General features: G+C 30.9%; 1 protein-coding gene across 2 annotated transcripts in view; it reads right to left on the bottom strand.

Annotated features, from left to right (window-relative positions):
* Nucleotides 1-20,903, bottom strand: part of Tmem65 (transmembrane protein 65) — a 53,600-nt gene that overhangs the window by 16,998 nt on the left and 15,699 nt on the right. For both annotated transcript variants that reach the window (XM_076835604.2, XM_076835603.2), the window contains 2 exons: nt 7,004-7,048; nt 3,980-4,047 (listed from right to left, as the gene is read on the bottom strand). In XM_076835604.2, coding sequence (XP_076691719.2) covers nt 3,980-4,047; nt 7,004-7,048 — 113 coding nt within the window. The remainder of the gene's footprint in view (nt 1-3,979; nt 4,048-7,003; nt 7,049-20,903) is intronic.

Consider the following 20,903-nt stretch of genomic DNA (forward strand, 5'->3'; position numbering starts at 1 on the left):
AGACCCTAATGCATTTCCACTGAATTTATTTATAGACAGTTAAATATTTTCTATATTTCTATTATTGTTCCACTGGTGGTGGGGGGGAATAAAGCTCATATATTTACTTTCACTTTTAAAGCTACTTCACTTTGAAATAAAGAAGATTGTACTATTCTAATGGCCTATTTAAAACAGAACAAAGAGGAAATTCTAGGATCTATTGTGCTAGTACAGTTCTAATGTATGAGCAAGCCTGCAACAGGTGGACTTAATTTTCAAGAGCCCTCTTAAATAACACTGACATTTGAAAATTTCTTTAAAATTTTTTTTAAAATCTCAATGATGTTGATACAAAAATGTCCTATTATATAGAAATATTGCATTATTTATCCACTGTTTACAAAACTGAAAAGAAACTAAAATAATAATCCTTAAGACATGGATGTGCCTGATATACAAGTCTCCCCGGCACTTAAAATGACATGCTTTCTAAAAGCACCCAAAGAAACAGATTTCTGAAAAAGGAAACAAAAAAGTAAGGAAAAAACAGGCACAGAAATAAAAATGAAGATGCATATCTTTATATGTGAATGTAAAAGAACTGGAGCAACACTAGAAGAGAAGCATCTCACAGCTACAGCATATAATAAATATATACAGCACCTTGAAGAGCGATTAATCTTTGCAATACATGTATTTAAAAATATTTTCATGCTTAATTACTTGGTTGAACTTAAACATATTTGGGTCCTTCTAAGACCATGAAAAGACTCATGTAAATTCAAAGACAGTTTGAGGAGAGCAATTGACCCTCCACTTCTTTACTTTGTGTCATAGTTATGTCAAATTTTGTATTAATAGGCAAGGTAAAAATTATAAATAAATCTAACACTAGTTGTCTTAAAGTTATATCTGGCTCATCACCGTAATACAGTTAATCTATTCTAGACTCTAAAATGTTCTATCCTAATTAAAAGTCATTCAAAAAACATTAAAATATAAATTATAAAATCCTAAAAAATCAGGCAAGGTGATATAGTCCTGTAATCTCAGCAACTCAGAAGGCTGAGGTCAAAGGATTACAAATTTGAGGACAGTCTCAGCAATTTAGCAAGTCTCAAAATAAAAAATAAAAGGGCTGGGGATGTAGCTCAATGGTAAAGCACCCTAGATTCAATCCACACTTCTTAAAATAATAAAATAAAATAAAAAGCAATTCTATAATACAAAAATATAATGAACTATGAAACCCAAGGATTAGTATTAATAGCAGCCAATAATAAAAGTTTAATTTATGACAAACAATTATACAAGAATCTGCTTTTATGACTACAAAAGTAGCAGCCAGAAAAGGACATCTAATAGGAAGGCAGAAAAGGTCAAATGTCACGGTAGACAGTAGGTAAGATATGGCATGAGAGAACAAAATAAACAAGGAGCTTCTTACTAAGTCTTAAAACAGTCACCGCTGTTCTATAATATGAAGAGAAAATCAGTATTTTAAAAAATAAAAAAGGTAAAAAACATTCTTACAATGGTAATGATCACTTAGTTTCCTTTCCACAGATTACAGTTATATTATTTATCCATTTGAGTCTTAGCAGTTTATTACAAATGCCTCACCAGAAACTGTCCTGTCAGTCTCCGAACTGGTCTGCAGAGCATCTGTGCCACACCTATCACTCTTTGCAAATGTTTAAGGCGGAAATTTAAAATAATTATTTTAGTAAAACACAGTGATTCGTCCCTGAAGCCGGGTTTAAATATAAAACAGAGTAAGGAGTTATTACAAATTTGGAATTAAACATTTTAGGCCTAAAAAAATTAGTCTACTCTCAGTTACACTAATAACAAGGCACAGCCCTGAGTAACACAAAATAATAATCAACCCTAAAATAATCTGACTTTTGAATGTGTTTTGGTGGCTGTTTTTAAACACAGATATCTATTACTTTAAATATTTATTCTTTTTTAAAAATGACGACCATACTGTGAAGGTATTATTCTAAATTTAAGAAACTAAAAGTTTCCCTATTCTGACCTTTCTTCAAAATACTCCTATACCCCTCTTCCTGCAAAATATATCACACGATTCCCTGTAACAAGGATACTCTTTCAGCATTTCAGTATTTATTGTGGTGAAAAACATAATGGTTATAAAGATGGTGGCATGGGTACTAGCTATCAATAAAGAGAACCCAAAATGCTGAATAAAACCATGCCAAACTGAAAGAAATATTTACCACAGAGACTTTCTATTCATGAGCACATGAATCTTGGAGCACAATCTACTCAAAAGCACATGAAGTTTTAACTACAGCTTACAAATTTAACAAAACGGAGTTTTCATTATAATTAGACTTGATTTACATTTACTCTGATTAGACAACTCAGATTTTAGTCACTTCAGAAAAGCAGTGCAGTTCTAAATAGCTGAATAAATCTCTCACATTCACAGGTACGCAAATAGACCAATTTTATTCTTTTGTGTACATTAGGAAGATGTCATAAACAATTAAAAAAACTAGCATTCTGGAATTCTATTTTAAGGCCTTCACTAAATGTGTCAGCCTATAGAAATCTGATCTTGCCAGGTTTCTTTACTAAAGAATCCTTTGTGTGCATGCCAGAGCATCTTCTGTGATGGTTTATGCAGCAGGATGCCATGTGCTGTGTGAGTCCTGTGAGTCTCCTCCACCAGGTGAATGGCTGAACTTTGTGAGTGGCTAATCTACATCAATATGGACATCAGAGCTAGACTATATAGCAAACAAAGCTATTCTAGAATGAACCAACATTAGGTATTCTTCAAGCAACTTCTATAATCTACATAATGTGAATTACTTTTAAAAATATCTACTTTGAAACCAAATCTTGTATTTACATTCACTTGCAATCCTAGTGAACTCGAAAACACAAAAAGAAACCCTGCATCTCTCATGTCATTTCTTCATAGTCAATAATAGTAAGATTATTTTTTTTCAGTAGTCTCCTACAATGTAGTATATTTATAGTATTAATCATAGATAATAGAACTTTTAAGAGTCATTGAAATTAACAACAAACTCTCTAAGCTCTAAGTTAAAGAAGCACTTTGATTTTCTCAAATGAGTTCAGGTAAAACCCCTACCTGAGAACTCTTAAATTGGTATCCAGAAATAATTGCTACTTTTATCACCTCACAGAAAATAGATAATAGACCTTCAATCTATTTACTTCTAACATCTGAGAAGAAAGAATTCACATTAAGTATTCTAAAACTATGTACTAAAAGTTGTTATTACCTTACAATGATCAATCCATTCCATTTGGACAAAATAAGAGAAAAGTGAATAGAACACTGGACGGTTTTTGAAGACTTGCATTTTGATCATGGACCTATTTCTGTTACAAATATGGACCAAATGTTGGTATACATTGCCAAGAGGCACTACTACTAATAAGAAATGCATATCAATCAATTAGGATACACTTTTAAGAGGCATCCTTACATTTAAATGACTATATGAAGGGGACTACTATAATGCAACAAAAGCAGAAAGGGCAATATATTCAATGCTCTGAAATGAAACTTTATAAATTTCTGGGTTAAATGGCTAAAGCTCAGACTGTATATCAAAACATCTGTTGAAACATTTTTGAGTGAGAAAATTAAACAATGAACTAATCAAATAACCTACATAAGTGATGACAACTACTAACACAATTAAAGAATATCAAAAAAAATTTGCATGCTTTTTTCTTTCAAAGTGTTGAAACATGATTAGATGATATAAACCCTAAATGACTTATCTAAATGCTTTGCCAAAGTCTTAATAATTAACATATACCGTGCCTTAAAATTGAGCTAATCTAATTAACATGAAACATAAAATAGTGTTGATCATTATGATGTTAATTAAAATTAATAGCTATATTATACAAATTATTTGGAAAATATAGATCACAATAATTTCTTTATTAACTCAAAATAGAAGTGGTGAGAGAAATAACTTACTGCAACAATCATAATTGCATTATCCAAAAAGCCAAACCCTATGAAAGGTATCGCATTGTGGATGAATACTGAAAAACATCAAAAACAGAAAAAAGTAGATTTTAAGATTTAACTTTAGAATGAAAAAAAACAGACCATATGATTAAAGTCTCCAGTAGACTTGATAATCTTTACAATTTGTTTCTCATCCCTCATGGTCAATAGATTCTGCTATTGCTGTAAGTTTAACTACTTGATAAAAGTTATACTGGAAAAAACAAAACAAAAAATATATAACATGTAACAACAGTTGTATTAGTCTTTTGTGTTTTCTTACTGGCAATACACATATATGGACACACCCACACATAAATATACATTTGGTTAATGATGGAACAACTTAGTAAACATATAAATACTATATTGTACCTGATTAATTGCTACAACATCAATCTGTTTCTCTTTATGCCTAAAGACTATTATCATAAAATTGATCTTTGTATTAGAAATATTGAAAAATGCCCAGAATCAAATTTCAGGGAAGTTACTTGATTGCTTTTATTCACTAACCAATTTTTTAAAGAAAAACAGTCTGAAAAATATGATTAACATATATTGTAGACATCTATATGCAGTCCTTTCCCATTCACAATTCATCAGTATCCCTAAATCCTACTACAAAACCATAAAGAATCAATTTGTTTTGAATCAAAATATAATTTGACCCTTCCTACCAAAGGCACACCTAACCTCATCTATCTGGTGCATAATATAAATGAAGTGATATATTAAAAGTGCAACTTGGAAGAACTAAAACTTATTTATACATTTAGCTCATATTTTCATATTTGCATCTTCAGCACATTACATAATGCTGAGAACATAATAGATGCTCAATAAATAATAATTGAGGGCCACTAACCTGGAAAAGAAGAGCATTCCATATTGAGAGAACTGAAGGCAGACTGTGAAACAGATTAAAAGCTGGGAATAGGTAAAAGACTTGATTCTAATTAAAACTATAAAATTGCCAAGGTATGGTCAATATCAGTTCAACTAAAGGCTTTCTTCACTAAACGTCAAAACCCAGTTTCATACTATATCCAAAACACAGTCCCTTAAACTAATTGGTTATATATGTGTTAGGTGATTTTAGAGTCTTTTTTCTTTTAATTCAGTTAAGTCCATAGAAAATATAATTGAAATATTATCTAGAAGTTATGAAAGTTTAATCTTACTATAGTGAGTTCTGCACCAATCAGGGAAAGCTAATAAGTAGTTTTTAAAAAGGCACTATCAAAGATAAAGGGAAAGAATATATAGAATATAATAATGCATACTATTATATATAAAAAAGAGAGTACATAATAGGTATATAATAGTTATTTCAGATTTCTTCTTGCTATTAAGTAGAATTGTCCAATATTAAGAGAAAAATATTTATTTATGAATATTATTTTAAAAGCTATTAAGATGATAAAATAAAATAGCATATTAATGAAATGGGATTTTTCAGAGTCTAGCCTTACTTCTTCGACTTTTTGCCTTTATCTAATTGCTTATCTACTGAGCATTCTAAATTTTATAAGAAACATACACAATCCTAATTTCCAAAAGTAAAGTACAAATAGCTTAAAATAATATAATGAAAAATTTTAAATTCATCAAGTGAAATATGTACAGTAAATAAAAAGCTACTTAAGTATAACTGCAAATCATCTTCCCAAGTTCTTTGAAACATCTGGCAGAGTAATGATGAAATCAGTTAAGATTACTCAGCATTTGGGGTTAACCTGATGTCATCTCTAAAACTGTCTGCGATACAAACATCTTAATATTAAATATAAAGGAGATTAAATTAAGATTAGTCTAATTGTTATTCTTGTAAAAACTTGGTCAGTAAAACCAAGGCACACTGCTACAGAAATCACTTTGAACTATAAAATACATTATGCTTTTACATTTCTACCTTTTAAAAAAGTCCTATAAATAAAATTTCTTTTTAACCCAAAGGAAAAAGTATAATTTTTTTAAAAAGAAAATGAATAATATATTAGGCACTCAACTGGGAACTTGAGCTACAAAGATAAACAAAGGTTTTAGGTAGGGTGACATATCTATATAAACAAGAACTACAAAAAAAGCTAACAGTGTTATATGGTGATGTCAATATAGGTAGTATGAATTAGGATGGAAGAATAAGGAAAGAGTCTTCCCAGGTGGGAAGAATAGTCTTAAAAATTCTGAAATTCTTTGGCATTTGGATTAAGTTACTAATTTCTAATATAAATTTTACTCTACCTATAAGAAAAAAAAGAGCTGGCTATTAGATAGTTTTTTCTAATGATATAAATTTGCTTTCTAGTATATAATTATCTCCTACTAATATGTGATTTCTTCAATTTTCTTTGGGAAACACTATAACATAGAAATTGTTAGCAAATCACATTTAATATATGGCTTCAATTTACAACCTATTCAAATTTGCTATATCATTAGATAATTCTCTTCTTCTTATAGTACTTAACTGTTTTATATTACTTCCAGGTTAGTCCTACAATATATTTATTCCTATTATAATAGAGAAAAGATAGAAAAGCAGCATTTTAATAAGGTTATTCTTCCTGGTGTTTTCAATGAACTTTACTTTTCACTGTTTACAAACAGTTAAGCAGGAAGTATTTTCTGCATCAGAGAAGAGTTCTATCTAGCTTTGAGCCTAGAAATTCTAGTTCTTCAGTTATCGCACTTAAATTCAAATACATTCTTTTTCCTGGAATTAAGAAAAATTCTATCATAAGTATAATTATATTTATAGACAACAATAATATCTTGACATATTAGCTATTAAACAATATTAGCTATACCATAGTACTGTGATAACATCAAACTAAGTTTATAAAATGCTTCTGCAAAATAAATAAGATAATCTACTTTTTCTAGCAAGATTAATTTACTATTTCTTCTGTGCTATTAATAAATGATATAGTTATATCAAGTCCAAAAGATAGATGCACATATATTTAACAATTATAGAACCATTACCATATCTCAGCTGTCCTGGGGTAGGTGGCAGAGCTTCCAATTTTTCTAAAGGAGAAAAAAAGGGTGGGGGCAAGAATTAGTTACTATAACATGATTTTTTTTATTACAAAGAAGAAAACACTGGTAGACATGCAACATGGAAGAACAGTAGAGTTTATTCATAAATTATATTTAGGTTAATGGACAACAGTTATCTATTAAAAGAACATTAACTGCTATGATTAAACTACAAAGTTAGCAAACAAAACTGACCCTTAGTTATAAGCCTACCCTGGGCCCCGAGGTTCTGCGTAAATCATGTTTTTCGTATTTCTTTTACTTAAGTTCTTGTATCTACATAATGAGACTATCTGCACTAATTACAGTAGAAAAACACTTCGGAAATTTAGCTACTATTTTTAAGGTAACATCTCAAGAAAACTTAATATGTATAAATACTGATAGCAGAAAATACTCATATACACCCAGATATCCTTTAAAAATAGGATAATATCCTAAAGCAATGTAATTACAACAATGATTTTACTAGATTAGGTAAGGTTCTTTAATTCCATTAGATAATATACAGAATATTTTGATTTTTGAAATTTATACTAGTAGATAATACTCTGCCTAATACAACAATCAAAAAACTATGCTATTATTCAAAAGCACAAGTATAATACATGTCATAATGTTTCCCCAAGTATTAATTTAAGTATCTTTAATAGTCATCAATATATGTAAAATTAATTATTACAAAAAATTATATGTAAAAAATAACTATTACCAAAAAAACTACCGTTTCATAACAAGAACCATCTTACCACCTGTGTAAGTTAAAAAGGTAGAAAATTCTACCTCCTATCCTCACCCAATCAGATAGAATTAATTGATGACACATGAAAGAACCTTAGCAATGGCTCACTCTCCAATAGATTTAGTTCAACCAGATTGTCTCAGGAAACACATTAAAAACTGGATATATATCTTCTAAGATATTTATTGATAATTTTTGACAATATAAGAACTGAAAAATTTTGTTTTAAAAAGTAAAAAGCAAATAAATTTCCATTGATAATCTATACAAAAAGCAATGTGGTCCATATTTGTGACTAGTGTTTTCTAAAATTGCATATAGTCTCACAATGGCTTTACAAAAACAAAAAAACAAAAAAACAATAAAACCTATAGTTGAATCATTGTATTATTCAGAATGTTCTAAGAATGAATGTTTACTTTTTTCCTTGTTAAAAAAGATATATTAATTTTTGAAGAATTCCACATCTGACAAAATTAAGTCTCCATTCTTTGATTAGCACTGTTATCTCAAAAATCTACTTTGAAAGCATGCAAATGGCTTTTCAAATTTTTAGCTAGGAATATAGGACACCACTGTACTCCAGAGAATTTTCTAATGAAGTAAATATGCAAAAGTGGATACATATCAGAACTATTTGTTAGTTACATTATTATCATCACTGTGAGAAGTCCTTGTTAGCTGACAGGAACATTCTGAAATACTTAAAATCTCAACAAGCAGGACCTTCCCAATAAAGTTAGGATACATAGGGCACTTTCTTTTACTTCTTCAAATTCCCTATACATTGAACAAATTATTTAGAATATCCTACAAATCCTAAGAAAGGATAAAGCCTAGACAAATGAATAATGGATAGGCCCAGCACAGTGGCAAAGACCTGTAATCTCAGCAATTCAAGAGGCTGAGGCAGAAGGATGGCAAGTTCAAGCCCAGTATTAGCAACTTAGTGAGGCCCTCAGCAACTTAGCAACCCTGTCTCAAAATAAATTAAAAAAAATAAATAAATTGAAAAAGGATTGGGGATGCAGCTCAGAGGTAAAGTTCCCCTGGGATCCGCAGTACCAAATAAATGAAGTACATAAGTACTGTGGACAGGACAGGGAGGAAAATCACTAGAACAATATCAGAGTAAAATCAAAATCCTGCTTCACAAAGAACCTAAGGAGTACAAGAAGAATCATAAACGGAACATTCTTTTAGAACATGACAGTTTTATTGAAAAGTACCCTTGAGTTCAAAGCCATCCTCAGCAAAAAGCGAGGCACTACGCAACTTAGTGAGACTTTATCTCTAAATAAAATACAAAATAGGACTAGGGTGTGACAACATGGGTGAGTGCCTCTGAGTTCAATCTCTAATACCCTTCCCCCCAAAAAAAGAATCCTTGAGGGCTGGGGATGTGGCTCAAACGGTAACACGCTCGCCTGGCATGTGCAGGGCACTGGGTTCAATCCTCAGCACCACATAAAAATAAAATAAAGATGTTGTGTCCACCAAAAACTGAAAAATAAATATTAAAAAACTCTCTCTCTTCTATCTTTAAAAAAAAAGAATCCTTGACATATGGTAAATTATCTATAATTACATAAAAATGTATTCTACTCTAACGTTTTACTAAGTAGACCTGACTGTGTGTGTGTGTGAGTGATATCATACATTTTCCCTTTTCTGTGTATTTTAAAATAATGAGGTAGCTGTTAAAACTCTGCTTCATCATACCATACTTGCTGACTTCTTTTAGCTCAAAACTTCTGGATCTTCATCCAATAATGGCTAAGTAAATTCTTATCAAATCAGTCCTCCTACATAGAATAAGCTACAGACAAAATAGAGTTAATAAATTTCAGAATCACTAGAAAATGACTGCAACAGGTTAATTCTGAAGGGAATCAGCACTTAAAAGAAATGATACAAAGTGAGTTAATTACCTGTTTGTTGCAACCTTCAGGCCGAGAATAGGCCCCCAATCACAACACAAATAGTAACATACTCACACACACCCCAAGCACACATAGTTTCACTTTGGATTTAAAGAAAAAAAGCCCTCCCAAAAACTTACAATGAAGAAATACTTCCCAACTTATTTTATGAGGAGAGAATAATACTAAAACCAAATCCTACCAAATTATCAAAAATAGTAAATTGCAGATATCCTTCATGAATACAGCACAAAAATCCTTAGTTGAATGATAATTGTTGTCTTCCTAAAGTATGAGTGTTTACTCATAATAGTGGTAAAAATAACATTCAAACTTCATCACATTTTTCCCCCTTTCTTAGGTAGTTCTCATTTTTGAAAGAAGTGACCTTTAATAGGAGTCCATGTTTAGAAAGAAATAGGATAGAGAAATTACCCCATAAGAATCTGTGAGATTATACTTATACATAGGATTTCTTTGCTTTAGATTTCACATTGTAAAAACTCTTAGCTGAAAGGTAAATAAAAGATAATTGCTGCAAACTGATCATTTATTTTATATCAAATCAAATAAAAAATATTTGAAATGTGACTCTTCTTGTCATTGAGAATTTATATACATTCAGTTATTATAATACATAGGTGATATTTCCTAATATAAAATACTCCAGACATTCATCACAATCCTGGAAACATGAGAAAAATGTTTTGCATGTTTAATATAAGATTTTTCAACACTTTCAACATATTGTTTTGCTTCAGTAATCCAGGAACACTAGAGAAAACAATTTAAATATTGAAAGCTAATTTATTTTTTTAAATGAATTTAAGAACTGGGGCTGGGGTTGTGGCTCAGAGGTAGAGCACTTGCCTACTATGCATGAGGCACTGGGTTTGATCCTCAGCACCACATAAAAATAAAAATGAAGATATTGTGTCCATCTATAACTAAAAATATTTTTTAAATGAATTTAAGTACAAAAAGAGGTATTTCAGTTAGTTTTCTAAATAATTCAAGCAACCAGAAAACTGTCATAGCTCATAAAATACTGTTTCTGCCTAAATAGAACAATATTAAATTTCAAAAACAATGTTTCTTTAATGATTCATATATTGTATTACATTATATTCATCAGCTTAAACTTCAATTATTATATTTAAGAGATATAAAACTGAGAAGTGCTGTCACAAAGACTTAAGAGGGTCTGAAGAGAACATAATTCTTTTTTTCTCCTATTTCAGAAATAAAAATGCATTTAACTCAGCTACATTTTGTATTTTATCCCATATATGTAGAAATATTTTTATACTGTATTTACTTAAAGAAAAGGAGAAATCAGAGATGAAGAGAAGGACAAAAGGGAGAAATGAGAAACATAACAGGTAAAAAAGAAAAGATGAGAAACAAATGCAGAGGGAAAAGGGAAGCACTGGTGACTGAAGTGGAACAAATTACATTCCATTCATGTGTGATTATGTCAACATGAACCACACTATTATATATAACTACAATGCACTAATAAAAACATTAAAAATATCTTTTAAGCAGAGATTTTAAAATTTAAAAAGAAAGCCTCCCAGGTCACATGAGAATAAAACTCCAATCTGGGAGAATTCCTTGCTGGAACTGGGTTTTCAGTCTCTCTACTGTTTGTTTTGTTGGTTCACCTACAGTAGTCTGAACTTGTCATCTTTGGATAAGACTCAGTTTGGGCAAAGATATAGAACCCAATACTAAGCTCCCTTAGAACAACAGATGAAGAGAAATCACCTCCAACTATGCCAGAGATTCCCAGGTTTTGCTGTGAAGGTTTTTGTACTCCTGGTCATGCGGAGAGTATAAGATAAATTCCTGACTAATTATTTATTTACTATTGTCCCTTTTCTTAATTTTAAGTTAAGGTAGCATCTGTGGTAACAAATTGGCCAACTGTAGTTTTTAATAAGATGAATTCCAGTTAATCAGGAATTTTCATTCTCCTACTGGAATGTATTCAAAAAATAGTTTTTTATTGGCAAAGTTTTTCCAAAGAAACAGACTTAGGACAACAATCCTAAAGGCAAGTCTATACTACTATATTATCTCTAGTCATATAAGAAAAAATATTTCCATTTTACAACTAACCATATGGTTTTATCCTAGGAAATTCCTACAAGGTTTTATCAAAAATGTTTTAGAAAACTTCATAACTGAAATATGACTTACATTAAATTATTTTTATTAATGCTACTAAATTTTGGCATATTAAATTTAAAATTTTACATTAAAACTCAAAATGAAGTAGAAATTTATTTTAAATTATACTTTTCAGGAACATGTAAGTTTTAAAACCAAAGCTCTAGTAGCATAACTGCCTACAACCTAGGCATACATGCCTGAGTTAGGTTATATCTATAGTTTTGACCATGTTTAATTGTGCTCCCATCAATCTTAAGTCTTGCTTGGTCACTCATCTTTTTATAAGGAAATACCATAATTGATACTCAGTGCTTATTACAGAAATAGAATGCATAAGGTTTGGGGTCTGAAATGATAGGATTACAGATTCCTGTTCTACTGCCCTGATACAGATAAATCTGGGATTACTATTTGTGGTATACATTATAAAAACTGCCTTGTGAAATAATTAAAATTTTAGTGTCAATGATAAGTAGGGAAAAAAGGGACTAAAAGCTTCTTTGAGAACACCAATGTAAGTGAAAGTTAAAGAAATTGCCCAGAATTCAACTGACTGACCACTAGAAAATTTACCTGTAAGAAACCGAACTAAAAACAACTGTGCCTATAACAAAAATCTACCTCCCACCAGCAAACACTACATTTATGGCATTTACTTTCTGGAAAGGGAGCTGGAATGTAACAAAAAGTTGTCAGTTACTAAGACAGCATTTTTCCTCTCAAGAGGAAACCAGGTCACACACACATACCTCCCCAAACCCCAAAGCTATTATTTTTTAAACTCCACCATTCAGCTAGCCACATACACACACAATCATACCATCAAGACATGAGAAAGCAAAGATTCTGGTCTTTCATAAGTATTTATTAGCTGTAGTCACTCAGTTTCTAGGAAATTGTCTCCCTTATGGGTGAGGTAATAGTTATCTGGTGTTTTGCTGTTGTTGTTGTTGTTTGCAGGGGATACTAGGCATTAAACTCAGGGGCACTTGACCACTGAGTCACATCCCCATCTCTACTTTGTATTTTATTTAGAGACAGGGTCTGAGTTGCTTAGCGCCTTGCTTTTGCTGAGGCTGGCTTTGAACTTGTGATCCTTCTGCCTCAGCCTCCCAAGCCACTGTAAGTATAATACAGTCATGTGTATTATACTTAGCTGTATTGATTTTTATTTTCTCTAGTGAAGAATATTAATTTTGTTACCATACTACCAAAAGCATTATATATATTTAATGCAATTCCAATCAAAATCCCAATGACATTCCTCATAGAAATAGAAAAAGCAGTCATGAAATTCATCTGGAAAAATAAGAGACCCAGAATAGCTAAAGCAATCCTTAGCAAGAAGAGTGAAGCAGGTGGCATCACTATAACAGATCTTAAACTATACTACAGAGCAACAGTAACAAAAACAGCATGGTATTGGCACCAAAATAGACTTGTAGAGCAATGGTACAGAATAGAGGACACAGAGACGAACCACACAAATACAGTTACCTCATATTAGACAAAGGCACCCAAAGCATATATTAGAAAGATGATAGCCTCTTCAACAAATGGTGCTGGGAAAATTGGAAATCCATATGCAACAAAATGAATTTAAGCCCCTATTTCTCACCTTGCACAATACTCAACTCAAAGTGGATCAAGGACCTGGGAGTTAAACTGGAGACCCTGTGCCTAACATAAGAAAAATAGGCCCAAACCTTCATCATGTCAGATTAGACCCCAACTTTCTTAATTAGACTCCTATAGCACAAGAATTAATTTCAACAATCAATAAGTGGGGTGGATTCAAACTAAAAAGCTTCTTCTCAGCAAAAGAAACGATCAGTGAGGTGAATAGAGAGCCCACAGAATGGGAACAAATCTTTACCATGCGCACATCAGATAGAGCACTGATCTCTAAGGTATATAAAGAACTCAAAAATCTTAGCACCAAAAAAACCAAGTAACCCCATCAATAAATGGGCCAAGGAACTGAACAGACACTTCTCAGAATCAATCAACAAATATTTTTTAAAAATGTTTAACATCTCTAGCAATTAGAGAAATGCAAATAAAAACAGTACTAAGATTTCATCTCACTCTAGTCAGAATGGCAGTTATTATGAATTCAAACAAAAATAAGTGTTGGTGAGGATGTGGGGGAAGAGATACACTCATACACTGCTGGTGGGACTGCACATTGGTGCAGCCAATATGGAAAGCAGTATGGAGATTACTTGGAAAACTGGAAATAGAACCACCATTTGATCCAGTATCCCACTCCTCGATCTATACCCAAAGGACTTAAAAATAGCATACTACAGGGACACAGCCACATCAATGTTTATAGCAGCACAATTCACAATAGCTAAACTGTGGAACCAACCTAGCTGCCATTCAGTAGATGAATGGATAAAGATAATGTGGTATATATACACAATGGAATATTACTCAGCAATAAAAGAGAATAAAATCATGGCATTTGCAGGTAAATGGATAGAGTTGGAGAATATAATGCTAATTAGCCAATCCCAAAAAACCAAATGCCAACTGTTTTCTCTGATATAAGGATGCTTATTCATAATAGGGATGAAGAGGCATGGGAGGAATAGATGAACTATAGACAGGTCAAAGGGGAGGGAGAGGAAGGGAGGGGACATGGAGGTAGGAAAGGCAGTGGAATGAGATGGACATCATTACTCTAAGTACATGAATAAAGTCATGAATGGCATGACTCTACATTGTGTACAACCAGAGATATGAAAAATTGTGCTCTATATGTATAATATGAATTGAAATGCATCATGCTATCATATAAAACAAATTATAATAAATTTAAAAAATTAATTGTGTTTATGAAACTACCAAATCCTTACCTTATTTGAATAAATAATTTTCTGAAAGCAGATCCAAAATAATTTATTCAAAAGTAGTAGAAAGACCATGTGCTTTGTTGCTTTCAAAAATGAATAAAGTATATAAGTCTATACTCACAGCAAAGTTTTAGTAAAATAAATACAGAGTAAAAGCATGGTAATATTAAAATATAAAATATAGCCATCTCTGATAATGTTAACTGGAAAACAGAGAAAGCAATACCTGTTTATTTCCTATCTTCCTTTGCCAAATTTATCTTTTATTATAAAATTCACCAATTTTGAATATGAACTCTTCTTTCTATTAGCTTGAACAGGTGAAACTAAAACACTGGGGAGTTAAAAAACTAGAGAGCACAATCAAATACTAACAAATTTGAATAAAACACCTACTTTGAAGAAGTTAACAAAACCTATGTGCCCTTTCATTCTGTTCAGTCAAAATTGATTTCTATAATAGGATTTACTGCAAATATCTTACATTAAGTCATACACACACACACACTATATATATATATATATATATATATATATATATATATATATATATAGCACATATTTATACATTCGTGTTTACCTACATTAAAAAGATGAAGCTATTAAGTATATTTTTTAACTTAAGAGGAATTTTGAAATAAAAATTAAAAAGTAACATTTAAAATAGTAAATTCCTTTGGTTTATCTAAAGGAATGTCACACTTCTCCACTATGAAGATTGTACAAATAAGTTCAAGGAAGTTAATGAGACTGAGAAAAAGAAGAAAATGAAAAGAAGATCATCCATTACTTATCAGAAATAAACATTCTGCTATATTACCCTTTGACTATTTCCTATAAAGATGTTCACACAAAATTATTTTTTCCTTTTTCAAAAAGCATCAAATGATGAATATTTTCCCAAACCTTCAAAATTTTGAAGGAATTTTATTTCATCATATGATGTACAGTAGCTTAATGAACTCCCCACTACTAAGTATTTAAAGTACTTATTCTTTTTTCATATTTAGAAATAATACTAATTTGTTCTGAAATCTTTTGAGTTCCTCAGTAAGTTCCTTAGGGTAGATTCCTATAATTATAATGAATTGAAAAATAAAACAAAACATGTATTTATAGAACTTTAAAAATTTTGCATTATGTCTCTTGAAACAAGTATGCCATTAAAAAAAAAACCCACCTTGCTTCATTTTTATTTTTTAATGCAAACTTCATGGAATGTTTTCAGGATATAAGCAAAATAACATTAAAACAAATTCCAGAGAAAACTTCAGGCTGTAATCGCCAATTTTAAATGACAACTAGATTCCAACACACACAAAATTAGGTAAGACAAGTCTGAGAAGTTTATTGTAAGATTTTAACTATGTATCTCTTCTTTATTATAAATCCCTTTAAAGATTAACTTTTTATTAAAAACCATTAGACCATTAGTCCAATATTAACAAAAGTTTTAGGGTAATTTATGCTGCCTAATACATTTCTTTTTTAAATAAAATACTCTACTAAGATACACATCTTAAATTGAAAATCAAAACATTTTGATAAAAGAAGTATAAGTGGAACAGTCTACATTTTCGTCTCCATTATCAAATCACAAAACATATTTACAACAATGATGGTGAATGAAAACAGAACTAGAACTCATTACAGCACTCTATTATAATATCTAATTGAAACTATAATTTGTCATTTTCACTGTTAAGCAATCCATTAAATTAATCCTACTTTACAAGGTGTAATTCCAAAGTGAAACAAAATAAATTCTGAAAATCAAAAAGAAAAGTTTTATCTTGTCCATTTTCTATTATGCTAATATCCTCTTCAAATTGTTTTTTCCCTTCCTTTCCCAAGAAATAATTCTACTTCAAACATGGCAATAACATGGCCTATTACCATGTATAGAAATACCAAAATAAGATCTCAAACTAAGGGGAAAATTAAAAATCATTTACAATAAACTTAGGAAAAGCATTAAAACAACTTCACTCTAAGGTGATATAAAACACCTAGTATTCCTTTATGATAAATAACTCAATAATCCTTAAGAGCCCAATTATCCAGTTTCTGAATTTCTGAACACCTAAAATCTCCTCCAAACCCACCACAGCATCTTCCCTGAGAAAGTAAAGGAAGCAGGCAAAGTCTGGCCTAATAAGAGATTATTTAAAAGAACAAAGATAAAACTAGTACATTTAAACAATAATTTAGGTATCCGGTCTCAGATGCCCATATTTCTGAACATTATAAATAAGTGCTTAGTCTTCTAATAGAAACAAAATCAAATGGGTAAGGTGAAATTTACAATAAATATACAATAAATAATAAGAACTTAAAATACAACAATGCTGTATGCAAAATAATTTAAGCAAATCATGTAAAATGCCAAAAAGTCATGCACCAAAAGGGGGTTAAAAGCTACACAAACAAGTAAATACAGGTCAGTAATAGACTCTCAAAAAATGACATTCAAAATTGAAAATGAACACTTTATAAGCAGCAAAGAATTTAGTAGGTTTCAAATAACAAATATTTGTAAATAAATATTTTAATTGTAAAAGGATTTATAATTATTTTTAAAGTACATGTGACCTTATAATTCTGAGTGTGATCTTATAATTTGAGTGTGATCTTATAATTCTGTTTAGCATTTAAAGGTGTTTTATATAACATATGCATTATATAAAAAATAAATTTCTACTTAGATCACAAGAACTAACAGTGTCACCTCAGTAACTTCCTGTGAACTAATGTGCCTCCTGGGGCCTTACTGCAATCCAGGTGGGTAACAAGAAGAAACTAACAGATTTCTGGGCAGGTGCAGGCCAGTGGTGTAACAGTTAGACAAGAGTTGGCCAATGGTAATGATAGCATAGCTGTAGCACTCAATTAATCACTCATATGTACAAAACCCATTAATTAACTGTGGCTTAAGTGAAAGTAAATACTAGAGATACAATAATTTTTCTTCCTTTATTTCATGGTAGGTTTCTTTTTAGGATAACCAAACATTTATTTTTAGGAAAACCAAATCAACATATTGATTTGTGGTTGCTTCCACATGCCAAACTTGTATACTTGGAACAATTATATATATTACTTAACACAGACTTCCCTTTCATCATGCCTATGAAAGGCAAAGAAAATAATTACTATGTACAATAATATTCCTTTTTAAGAGGCTAAGATATTGAAACAATAGAGTATCTTTTAAAGATAGATCTGGGTTTTTTTTGGTTTTTTTTTTTTTGGTACTGGGGATTGAATTCAGGGGCACTCAACCACTAAGTCACATAACCAGCTCTATTTTGTATTTTATTTAGAGACAGGGTCTCATTGAGTTGCTAGGTCTCACTGAGTTGCTGGGTCTCACTGAGTTGCTTAGGTCTCACTGAGTTGCTTAGTGGCAAGGCACTAAGCAAGAACTGAAGTTGGCTTTGAATTCAGGATTCTCCTGCCTCAGCCTCCCGAGCCACTAGAATTACAGGCCTATGTCACCATGCCCAGCTAAAGACAGATCTTGTTACTTTCATTTATTTGGTATAAAGATATCTTTAGTTTTGAAAAATCATACAAATATATATATGCATATACATTATATATATATATATATATATATATATATATATATATATATATATATCTTCAAGTGAATTAGAAAAAAATAATCATAGAATGGCTTAAATGTCTATGAGTATAGCTACACAGATACTCAAAAGATATTCATTTTAAAGTAACATTGCTTAACATATAAGAAGCAACAGAGATTTTTCAGTTGATGTGTTACCTTTTCTCTTTCAATTATTTCCCAAATAAGAATTCTTTCATAGAATGTAAGAGCTTTAAGGAATCTTAGAAACTGCCAGTGGCTCTCAATATGGGACCTCTCCCAAAGGAAGTTTAGAAATGTATGGTTGTTTTACATGTAATAATACTGGGAAATGCCACTAGCATTATGGAATCTAAACTTTCTACAGTACAATAAATAATCCTTCATAAGAAAGACTCATCCAGCTTAAATGTCAGTAGCATGCCCACTGAAAAATACTGACTTAATTCACTTTGAAGATGGAGACTCAGATGTTAAAAGTGACTTAATAACGCACAGGTAGGTCCAGAACCCATATTCTAGCTTCCAATTCTCTTTCATTCAATAAGTTCTCAATTTAAATTAAAAGTAACTAATATCAATCATATGTGAATATATAAAATACTGTCAAAGCTGGGTATAACTATAATCCAAGTGACTTGAAAGGATAAAGCAGGAGGATGGCAAGTTCAAGACCAGCCTAAGCAACTGAGTGAAAACCTTTCTCAAAAAAGAAAAACCTTAGAAAGGCTGGGAATGTAGCTCATTTGTAGTATGTAACTGGGTCCAATTCCCAGTGCCAGTCAACCCATCCATCAAACAATCAAACAAACTACTGCATTAATATTTGAAACTGGAGTAAAACTGCAATTAACTTGAATACTAATATCCTCTTCAAATTGCTTTTTCCCCTTCTTTGCCAAGAAATAATTCTAGTTCAGACACATCATTTTTTTTAAAATCCATCAAAGTTAGAAGAAAGAGAAATAAAACAAATGATTCATCATGGCTACCAGTTAAAACATTTCTTGAACAGTGGCATTACATGATTTCTGATGGTTTCAGAACTAGATACTTGTAGTCTAGGACTAATCTCTACTGCTAACCCTGAAGAAATCCATTATTGTGAAAGAGCACTAAACTAAAACCCCAAAGGACTTGACACAAGTCCCTACCCCTAATATGTAATTAGTCACCAAATCCTAAACACATTTTTCATGTTACAAATTAAATGAGAGGTTCAGTTCTCTCATTCCCTTTAAGGCTTTAATTTTATATTTCTTCTTTACTGCATACCAGTATATTTTAAATATAGAGGGGTGCCACCTAAAATTCATGAGAAAGAACATTATAATGACTAAAGATATAACTAAAGACTGATTCTCAGAAAGTGAGCACTTACAGGTAAACCCTACAATCATTCATCAGCACTGTACCTCCTAATGATATTGATTACCATAATCTACTATCATTTCTTTTCCCTATATCATTCCAAAAATGAGAGATAAAAAAAATCAATCTTCAAAGTAATTCAAAATCAAAACTATTCTTCAAAAGATATTAGCATTAAATGTTTATACCTACTGGATTTAAATTTTTTAATTTTAGAATTACCTAAGAACTGGTAGAGTAGACTGAAGAATTCTTACAATGTAATAACATTAATATGTGTGTGCACATATATTACACACGTAAGACATTTCTCTTAAGTTCTTATGACATGGTTTTTGCCCTTGACATCATATTTAACCCTTAACCAAATATAATTTCAATGTTCATAAACCACAAAATACTTCAGATTCCTTTTCAGACACGACATTATATTTCTTAGACAACATATTTAAATTGAATAATAGATAAGGACAGAGATATATGTATTTTGTGTGTATGAGAATTCCATTACCACCACAGCATGCAACTAAAATTAGACAGCAAGCTGTATGGCAGATAAATCTAAAAAAAATATATTATTAAGGGCCTTGAATAAACATATATAAAGCTTTCAAACCAGTCAAGATTATATCTTTATATTTAATACTGAGGGTGAGGTGCGTTGTAACTCAGTGAAAGCATACTTACTTGCCTAGCATGCATAAAACCCTGGGTTCAGTCCCTAGTGCTGAAAAAAATTATGTATACATGCACACACATATATATTCATGCAGGCATTAATATTTGTATATGTATTACATATTTATGTATGCATGTATACATACACTGAATAGTTCCTGAAGTTCAGTTACTTAAATACAGCTTGTCAGCTTGTCTCTGGAATATTCTGAAATGTCTGTATGTGGTCCTTATTTCCTACGTAGTCTTAAAAATATTCATAGCCTTTGTTGCTTCTTATGTTTTACTTGCTATGGTTATTTTATAATTTTTAAATATATTATTTAAATATAATTAAATAAAAGTGATTTTGTCTTAAGGTCATAAATATAATACTTCAGTTTAGTTAATCATGCAATTATTATTCAATCATATCCACAAATCCCAGGGTTAAATGACAGAAATAAATACTGCAGACAGTCTAAAATAGTAATATAAAAAA

The sequence above is a fragment of the Callospermophilus lateralis genome, chromosome 16 (assembly GCF_048772815.1).
Source record: "Callospermophilus lateralis isolate mCalLat2 chromosome 16, mCalLat2.hap1, whole genome shotgun sequence".
NCBI classification, from domain to species: domain Eukaryota; kingdom Metazoa; phylum Chordata; class Mammalia; order Rodentia; family Sciuridae; genus Callospermophilus; species Callospermophilus lateralis.